This window comes from Ranitomeya variabilis, chromosome 3, assembly GCF_051348905.1.
Source record: "Ranitomeya variabilis isolate aRanVar5 chromosome 3, aRanVar5.hap1, whole genome shotgun sequence".
Lineage (NCBI taxonomy): Eukaryota > Metazoa > Chordata > Amphibia > Anura > Dendrobatidae > Ranitomeya > Ranitomeya variabilis.
Genome location: NC_135234.1, coordinates 765,852,990 through 765,862,976, shown reverse-complemented (window position 1 = coordinate 765,862,976; position 9,987 = coordinate 765,852,990). Strand labels below are relative to the sequence as shown.

The 9,987-nt window shown below is 53.0% G+C and overlaps 1 protein-coding gene across 1 annotated transcript in view; it reads left to right on the top strand.

Annotated features, from left to right (window-relative positions):
* Positions 1-302: 302 nt before the first annotated feature.
* C2CD3 (C2 domain containing 3 centriole elongation regulator) overlaps positions 303-9,987 on the top strand; it is a 51,740-nt gene continuing 42,055 nt past the window's right edge. The window contains 13 exon segments of the mRNA XM_077298789.1: positions 303-532; positions 535-790; positions 2,905-3,062; positions 3,470-3,630; positions 3,810-4,000; positions 4,337-4,475; positions 5,053-5,211; positions 7,334-7,478; positions 7,581-7,729; positions 8,174-8,374; positions 9,108-9,217; positions 9,590-9,708; positions 9,818-9,949. Of these exon segments, the coding sequence (XP_077154904.1) occupies positions 407-532; positions 535-790; positions 2,905-3,062; positions 3,470-3,630; positions 3,810-4,000; positions 4,337-4,475; positions 5,053-5,211; positions 7,334-7,478; positions 7,581-7,729; positions 8,174-8,374; positions 9,108-9,217; positions 9,590-9,708; positions 9,818-9,949 (2,046 nt within the window). The 5' untranslated portion in view covers positions 303-406.

Sequence of the window (9,987 nt, the reverse complement as noted above, 5' to 3'; positions counted from 1 at the left end):
GCCTGTCACTACACAACCCAAAACCAGTCTCCGATGCAACAGCCGCACTCGTGGCCGCAGCGTCAGTAAAGGCGCATTGATGTAAGAATCTGATACAGAACTCGACCATAAAATACATTCACGTTTTGTTTCTAAAGAACTACAAATTCCAGAAAGCCGCGGGTAGTTTATGGGGAGCGAGCGCGCAGAGGCTGCTGGTAGCGAGCGCGCAGAGGCTGCTGGTAGCGACCGCTGTCACGGATCACGTGACCTCTGGCTAACTGTCACTCCCGGCAGACCCTGCGCGCTCGCTCCCGATTGGATGCTCGGGCCGGAAGCGGAAGCCTTAGTATCTGGTTGCTAGGAGACAGGAGAGAAGCTTCCGTGCGGGCGAAACAAACGAGATGACAGCGGGGAACAAGGCTAGATGAAGAGCCGCGGAAATGACGGCGGAAAGGCGGCGAGCAGGAGAAAGAAAGGTGAGAGCGGGACCGGGAGTGCGGGCCGGCGGCGGCGGACGGTGAATGATGCGGCTTCTCTCCCTCCAGATGCCGCCCGTCCACCTCTCTGCCGCCGCTCGTACAGGGGCAGCTCCGCTGTTTTCTCCGGGTCACTGTCAGTAAGATCGTGTGGACGGCGGCGGCCAGAGCTCCCCGCGGAGTGTACGTCCGGCTGCGGTGGTGGGGAGAGACGAGCGGCGGGACCGTGCTCCGACCCCGGGACACCGCACACACCGAGCAGCGGGAGCTGAGGACCACGGCCCGGTACCCGGTGCACTGCGGACCCCGGCAGCTCGCCTCCTACCTGACAGGTACTGACGACAGGTACTGACTGCAGCTACTGCTCCCTGTGATCAGCCTGCGCCCCCCCCCCCCCCGTGATCAGCCTGCGCCCCCCCCCCCCGTGATCAGCCTGCGCCCCCCCCCCCCCCCCGTGATCAGCCTGCGCCCCCCCCCCCCCCCGTGATCAGCCTGCGCCCCCCCCCCCCCCGTGATCAGCCTGCGCCCCCCCCCCCCCCGTGATCAGCCTGCGCCCCGCCTGTGATCAACCTGCGCCCCCCCCGTGATCAACCTGCGCCCCCCCCGTGATCAACCTGCGCCCCCCCGTGATCAACCTGCGCCCCCCCCCGTGATGAGCCTGCGGCCCCCCCCCCCGTGATGAGCCTGCGGCCCCCCCCCCGTGATGAGCCTGCGGCCCCCCCCCCTGTGATGAGCCTGGGGCCCCCCCCCCCTGTGATGAGCCTGCGGCCCCCCCTGTGATGAGCCTGCGGCCCCCCTGTGATGAGCCTGCGGCCCCCCTGTGATGAGCCTGCGGCCCCCCTGTGATGAGCCTGCGGCCCCCCTGTGATGAGCCTGCGGCCCCCCTGTGATGAGCCTGCGGCCCCCCTGTGATGAGCCTGCGGCCCCCCTGTGATGAGCCTGCGGCCCCCCTGTGATGAGCCTGCGGCCCCCCTGTGATGAGCCTGCGGCCCCCCTGTGATGAGCCTGCGGCCCCCCTGTGATGAGCCTGCGGCCCCCCTGTGATGAGCCTGCGGCCCCCCTGTGATGAGCCTGCGGCCCCCCTGTGATGAGCCTGCGGCCCCCCTGTGATGAGCCTGCGGCCCCCCTGTGATGAGCCTGCGGCCCCCCTGTGATGAGCCTGCGCCCCAGCCTGTGATGAGCCTGCGCCCCAGCCTGTGATGAGCCTGCGCCCCAGCCTGTGATGAGCCTGCGCCCCAGCCTGTGATGAGCCTGCGCCCCAGCCTGTGATGAGCCTGCGCCCCAGCCTGTGATGAGCCTGCGCCCCAGCCTGTGATGAGCCTGCGCCCCAGCCTGTGATGAGCCTGCGCCCCAGCCTGTGATGAGCCTGCGCCCCAGCCTGTGATGAGCCTGCGCCCCAGCCTGTGATGAGCCTGCGCCCCAGCCTGTGATGAGCCTGCGCCCCCCCCATGATCAGCCTGTGCTTCCCCCCCCTCCCTGCGATCACCCGGCGCCACCTTCTCCCCCTCCCTGCGATCATCCGGCGCCACCTTCTCCCCCTCCCTGCGATCATCCGGCGCCACCTTCTCCCCCTCCCTGCGATCACCCGGCGCCACCTTCTCCCCCTCCCTGCGATCACCCGCCGCCACCTTCTCCCCCTCCCTGCGATCACTCGGCGCCACCTTCTCCCCCTCCCTGGGATCACCCACCGCCACCTTCTCCCCCTCCCTGCGATCACCCACCGCCACCTTCTCCCCCTCCCTGCGATCACCCACCGCCACCTTCTCCCCCTCCCTGCGATCACCCACCGCCACCTTCTCCCCCTCCCTGCGATCACCCACCGCCACCTTCTCCCCCTCCCTGCGATCACCCACCACCACCTTCTCCCCCTCCCTGCGATCACTTGGCACCACCTTCTCCCTCTCCCTGCGATCACTTGGCACCACCTTCTCCCCCTCCCTGCGATCACCCGCCACCACCTTCTCCCCCTCCCTGCGATCACCCGCCACCACCTTCTCCCCCTCCCTGCGATCACCCGCCACCACCTTCTCTCTCTCCCCCCACCCCCTGTGAACTTGCGATTGATCTATCGCTTGCAGTCCCGCTCCGAGCAGCAGAATCCACACAGAGCGCTTCATGTGTTGGTTGATTGGAGACTTGTAGCCAAAGACCCGACAAAACCTTTAATATTTACTGAAAAATCTACTTTCCTTTAATGCTGCGATGCGACCTCGGTGTGGCCAGTGCCTTTCTGCGCGGTCCCTAAGTCTTTATTGACTGCGCTCCGTTGGTTAGAGCGAGCACTGTCTGAGATCAGCGTGCACACTGAGGCCTGAGGTCATCACTTCTATTTCTGCTGAAGCACCAGCCCCTTAGAAACCTTTGTCCTCGTTTTTATAGCAGCGTTCAGCCGCTGTATTAATATCCAATCACTTCTCTCCATATTTATTGTTTTTCCTCTCTGTAGATATGGGGGCTCTCGTTTTTGAGGTTCTGACCCAACTCGACCACCTGCCCATTGGTCGCGCTCAGATCAGCCACATCTCGCATCTCTCCCCGACCCATCCACTCAGCGGCTTCTTCCCGGTAGTCTCACCGACATCAGAGAAACTGGGAGAACTACAGGTAACAGTAATATACTTGCCATAGATAACGTTGGACTCTGTTAGGCTACGTTCACACTAGCGTTGTGCGCCGTTGCGTCGGCGACGCAACGCACGCAAAAACGCGTCAAAACGCACGCAAAAACGCTGCGTTTTGCGACACATGCGTCGGTTTTTGCCGAAAATCGGACGCAAGAAAAATGCAACTTGTTGCGTTTTCTTGGTCCGACGCTTGCGGCAAAAAAGACGCATGTGTTGCACAACGCAACAAAAAAAAACGCATGCGTCCCCCATGTTAAGTATAGGGGGCGCATGACGCATGCGTCGCCGCTGCGTCGCCGACGCAAACCCGACGCACATTAGCTTAACGCTAATGCGAACGTAGCCTTAGCCGTACATTAATGGCGCAGCGGTTTCATTTTGTTCCAGGTGTCTGTCGCTCTGGAACCTCTGCACGATGACAGCAGCTCCGTCCTCCACTCCAATATCAGCCAGGATATAGGACACTTAACGAAAGTGGAGCCAATACAGCCCCTCAGACTGTCTGCAGATCACAGGGGCTCTGGGAGCAGCAGGGTTTCCACCCCCAGGTGATTTGGGCTGACTGGGACCTCCAAGGTCACTAGCATTCAGGACGTTGAGGAAGCAACCTGCCGAATTACAGGGATCCATGTACTAGTAGTCCTCAATGCTGATTTAGGGAATATCCCTTTAAGACTAGGTATTAATTCTATACTCGCCCGCTGTAAATATATTTATTGCTCTTTAGGGGCAGAGACCACCTATACTTCAAGGAAAACGCAGAACCTAATGGAGGTGTGGTTGAAGGATCACAATGTGCTCACACGTCACACTACGGCCCCTCTAAGGACAAGATGGCTGTCATACCAACTACAGAAGAGGGGTCTTCATATCAACCCAATGTCAGCACTGAACCCGCAGCCAAGGACTTGCTGAAAGGTTAGAGACCTAAAATGTTCATGTCCCTCAGAAAGGAGATCTATATCTTCATCTATAGTCTTTGGCTACACAATCATATGAAAGGCTCCTTTGAGATTAGAAGAAAGTGGAAGCATTTCCAAAACGGCGCCACCCTTGTCTACAGGTTGTGTTTGGTACTTCAGTGGAGCTCCACAGCAATCCCAGACTTATCCTATGGACAGAGGATGGCGCTGTTCCTGGGGGAGCGAAGCAGCCATTTCTAATCTGTGTAGTCAGAATGGCTTCTGTCTTTGTTGCTCTTAGACTTTATTACAGTGCGTGTCTCGCTGTGTCACTCGTGTTGCTTGTTTTCAGCTCTCTTGGATCAGGGCAGCAAACTGCGAGACGCTATGGTTGAGTCAGCGCTGCGATTAGACCCTCAGATGGACCTTAATGCAGACTCACTACTGCCCCCTGTATTGGGTGAAGGACATTACGGTTTCCAAACTCTCAGGTGATTACATAAGTAATTCTTTCACAGTGACGCAATGCTTCTTTCATGGCCCCAGAGCCCGGTATTGGCCCAGCTAGAGGCTATATTGAAGGTTCACAGCCAAGAAGGCGCTCTATATAAAGGGCTATTCTGACATGGAAAAAAAAACGTTCTAATACCAAGGTGGTGTTTGTAGTATTAAACTGAGCCTTGTCCCCTCATGGAGGCCGATATGCTGGACTGTGCTGTCGGACTGAATTGCTGATGTCCGGTTCTTCGGTCCCTTGACTGCTGTAGTCAATCTCTCACTACTAAGCGGTCAGGTAATGAAGAATGGGACATTAATGCTTCCAGTTCTGTGCTGGGGGTTAACATGGATCAGTTTATTACTAAAAGAATTTCAGCTGTTGCCTGGAAAAAAGCATTTTTTTTTTTTGCCCTATTTGCCGGCAGCAAAGACGCTGAGGTGTCAGGATTCATAGGACTCCTGCGTCACACCACTCCCTCTGCACCCGAGGGTACAGCAGGGTCTTGTGTCACAACCCCTCTCAGGCAATTTGGCCATCCCCTTTTAATCTGACTTTCTGTCCACGTCTAGGGCAGCACCGGAGAGCCTCAATACACACATTGATCCAAACCTGCTGAATATCTACAAATCTTTGCAAAGTAATCATATTATAAAACCACCAGCGGACCAGACTGCTGATGACCTGGAGATGACCAGTGAGACGCGGGCCATAGAGCTGCTCCTGGGCAGGTAAGGACCCTAGCGGCTGTCCTGGACATGAGCACTAATGAGCTATCCTTGGCTAGGTCATGACTATTGGATTGGTGGCGGTCTGACCCTGTTACCTCCCTAATCGGCTGTCTGCAGGTCTCTTGTCTGGCAGAGCTCGGGCTCCATCTTGTTGGCAGTGCAGCTCAGCTATGTTTCTCTCTCGAACTAAGCTGCAGTCATCAGGAATGGCCACCACATAGTGCACGTACCTGTGCTGTCCAGGCTCCATACTCTATCTTTCCTTCCAGCCCCCGAGGAACCTGCAATCTTCTGCTCTGAGGGGAATCAGAACCCCACCAAGGTCAAGGATAACCACATCTTTATAGATGAAATCCAATAAGGATCTCAAATACATACAGTGGGGAAAATAAGTATTTGATCCACTGCCGATTTTACAAGTTCTCCCACCTACACAGAATGGAGAGGGCTGTCATTTTTTATCGTAGGTTCAATTCACCTGTGAGTGACAGAATCTAAAGTATTTCAGAAAAACAGAACTTAATATTTGGTACAGAAATTACAGAGGTCAGACGTTTTCTATAGTTCTTGACCTGGTTTGCAGACATTACAGCAGGGATATTGGCCCCCTCCTCCATACAGATCTTCTCCAGATCTTTCAGGTTGTGGAGCTGCCGTTGGGCAACATTGAGTTTCAGCTCCTCCAAAGATTTTCTATTGGTTTTAGGTCTGGAGACTGACAAGGCCACTCCAGGACCTTGTAATGCTTCTTACGGAGCAGCTCCTTAGCTTCCCTGGAATGGGTGTTTCAGGTTATTGTCATGCTGGAAGACCCAGCCACAACCCATCTTCAGTGCTCATATTAAGGGAAGAAGGTTGTGGCCAATATCTCGCAATACATGACCCCATCCATCTTCCCTTAATACAGTGCAGTCATCCTGTCCCCTTTGCAGAAAAGCACCCCCAAGATATGATGATTCCCCCACCATGCTTCACGGTTGGCATGGTGTTCTTGGGGTTGTAATCATCCTTCTCTGCTCTCCAAACACAGCCGAGTGGAGTTGATACCAAAAAGTTCTATTTTAGTCTCATCTGACCACTTGACCTTCTCCCATGCCTCCTCTGGATCATCCAGATGGTCATTGGTGAACTTCAGACGTTCCTGGACATGTGCTGCTGTGAGCAGGAGGACCTTATGTGTCCTGCAGGATTTTAATCCATGATCCATAGTTTGTTACTAATGGTAATGTTTGAGAGTGTGGTCCCAGCTCTCTTCAGGTCATTGACCAGGTTCTCCCATGTAGTTCTGGGTTGATTCCTGACTCAGAATCATCCTTACCCCACAAGGTGAGATCATGCATGGAGCCCCAGACTGAGGAACATTGACAGTCATCTTGTGTTTCTTCCTTTTTCTAATAATTGTGCAAACAGTTGTTGCCTTCTCACCAAGCTGACCAAGGTCTACAATTTTGTCCCTGGTGTCCTTAGACAGCTCTTTGGTCTTGGCCATGGTGGAAAGGTCGGAGTGTGATTGTGTGGACAGGAGTCTTTTATACAGGTGATGAGTTCACACAGGTGCAATGAATCCAGGTAATAAGTGCAGAGTAGGAGGCTTCATACAGAAACACTAGCAGGTCTGTGAGAGGCAGAATTGTTTCTGGTTGGTCAGTGATCAAATACTGATTTCATGTAATGAAATTTAATTATGTAGAAATCCTAAATTGTGATTTTTCTGGATTTTATTTTTAGATTATGTCTCTCACAGGTGAATTGAACCTACAATAAAAATTACAGAAAAAAAAAAAACTTGCGAAATCGGCAGCGGATCAAATACTTATTTTCCCCACTGTAGAAAGAAATGAGGTCACCACTGAAGTTGTCCTATGAGAAGTGCCCCTGCAATCGGCTGATGAGGCCTCGCTGCGGGGGGTAGTCGTACACAGCAGCCATTCTGGCTCCTCGAGGAGGTGCTGAGCCGTGTGTCTTTAAGAGAGACAACCCCGTCTAGAGCTGGATTCTGATTCCATAAATAATCGCTTTTGATTTACATTTTTTTATGATATATCAGATCTGACCAAAGGGTCGGATTCATTGGGCCCTGATGGTTGCAGTCCCTGATTCATCTGCTCTTGTATATGGTCAGTTCTCCTGTACCCATCAGCCAGTTCTGGGATGGGACCGGTTCGCCCCCCGAATCCATAGCAGGAAGCGACTTCTACAACGAGAGTGAACTGAACGATCCCCTGTACGACCAGAGCCTGCTGGAGAATCTGTTCTACAAGGCACCGGTGAGTGACGCCGCCACGTCCTGTGCTGCAGATACTGCTGTGTGCATGGCAGGATGTATTCTGTGCAAATATGGCTTCTTAAAGGGAACCTTTTTTTTGTAGACATTGGATGACAACGATGTTGTCAGTGATGATGATCTGTCTAAATCGAGAAGAAAGAAAATGAAAACTACGAGACATGAAATTGTGGTTGAGCATAAATCCGCTCCTGTGGACACAGAGGAAGGGTTAACATTGAAAGTTTCCTCCAGGTGATTACCAATTGTTCGGTACTTGCAACCAACATTTACCGTGATAACGTAACCACCACGGGGCTACCCACCATTTCCAAAACCGGGGCTCTGAAATGCCCTGTTGGATGCATGGCTGCCGCTCCACTTATTCTCTGTCTCAGAGAACTCCGATATTTCCAGCTGTCCGATAGAGAATAAGTGACGCCTGGGTGTGTATGCGCGGCCACTGAATGATTGCAATGGGGCATATTAGAGCCTGTTGTTTGGATCTGTGGGGGCCCAGCCCTTCCGGTCCACCAGTTGTCCTTATGTGGATAGGTGATAATTTTATTGTTAGAAATAACCCTTTAAACCAAGTGTCTGTAGGTGAATTCTCCCTTCCCTTTAATGTGTGCTGGGTGATTGCTCATTGCAGTACACGTTATTTGTCTTGTAACGGACTATAACACTGTCACATTGCAGATCTCCAGAGCGAGCGAGGAAAGCTGGGACAAGATCGGACACATTAGACTTGAGCATTGATCGTCTTGCATTACTGGGTCGCATGCACGCTGCACGGGTCGTTGTGGAGTCTCTAAAGATCAAACCAGAGAGCAACCAAGTGACACCCAGCAAGATAAGTGGCAAGGGAAAACCTCCGCGACCAACACCTGCCATAAAACGGTGAGTCCTAAACCAGAGAGTGGTGGAAAATGTCACCTGATAATGAGGATCTCTGCCGTAATACCACTGGGACCCCATCAATCGCATAACCGGGGGTCCCGCATCCCCCATGTGAATAATGCGGTAGTCCACCACTTCCAAAGACAAGACCCCTGTTCTCGTGATCACTGGAGGTTCTCATGGTAGATTCTCCCGTAGTCATGCCTTTATCACCTGTCATGTAGATGGGGTTATAAATGTTGTTTGTGGTATGATCCCTTTAATTATGGCTTTCAGTAGTTTGTATTCACACAATCAATTCCTCAGTGATTTTATCTCGTGCATTTAATGTCCTGTCCCTAAGGGCGCAGTCAGACGGCCTTATAAATTGGACTGACAACGGCCCGCAATACTCGAACTGGCCGGCAGCTCTCTCGACCCGAGGATGACGGCTTCATGTATCTATGCAGCTGTCTTCACACTTGGGTCAGGAGAGCCATGGCCAGTCAGAGCATTGCGGTCTGATCTCGGTCTCATTCATACTGCCGTCTGACTGCGCCATAAGTGAGAGTCGTTTTGCATGGACTTCTATCAGAGGCTGAACGTTCCCCAAAAAACTATCCCTACCCACCCCCTATATGTGGCAAACAGTGGTACTTATCAACAAGGTGAGACAATACCGTAGGGTCCAGCATTTGCGGATCTTGTCTTCTGTGTTGCCGTCTGTCATGTCCCGTCTCTTCTATTCCCCCAGAACCTTTTTTGTGGAATTCCACTTTCCAGTGTCCTCCAAGAACAAATCCAGAGATTTTACGGCGGCTACAGAAATAACACGACTGGTATCAAACAAGATCATAAATGGAGGTGAGTGGTCTCCACCTCCTGATTGTGCTCTTTGCAGTGTATGATTGTTAATACAAACGTCGGACAATTTCTGGGTGATTTCACCACAAACTGCGACCATCTTATTATACAGTTGTACGAGTGTAGGGGTCTGTACTGACTCTGGGAGGGGATATGTTGGATTTCATCATATCCAACTCTTTTCTTAGGATTCCCCTCCCCGCGATCAGTCATCTTTATGGGGGGGATTACACTGAATGTGCTCAGATCAGGGGTCCTCTGGCTCTCCCAGCATTCTTTATCTGTCAACCTTTTTCTAATTCCTCCATCTGCCCCTTCTGGAATTAAACTTCGCTGTCTTCCTACATTATTTTTCTACTTTCTTTGCTGCAGTTGTGAAATTCCAGCAGAGATTTGTGTTTCCCGTCTTGTTCCACGGACTAATGATCCGGCACTGGTGGGACACCGGCCTGACCTTCCAAATCTTCATGAGGAAGGGAACCCAGAAAAAGGTAGAGTCCCCCCAGTATCTCACATCCGGACCCCACTCATCATTTACAGCCCTCGACCCTGTGTCTCAGTCTTCTGCCCGTCCTTACGTTTTACTCTTTGTCTCTCCAGCCTGAGCTTCTTGGTTGTGCCGTCCTTTCACTTCGCGATGTTCTCCGTTCTCCGGATCTTTCCGTCTCGCAGTCACTTCCAGTGCGTTGCTTGGAGAAACAGCGGGTATTAGAGGATGTTGGGCCCCTGAAGGTATGTCCGGCCTGCTGGGTTAGGAGTTGTCACTTGCA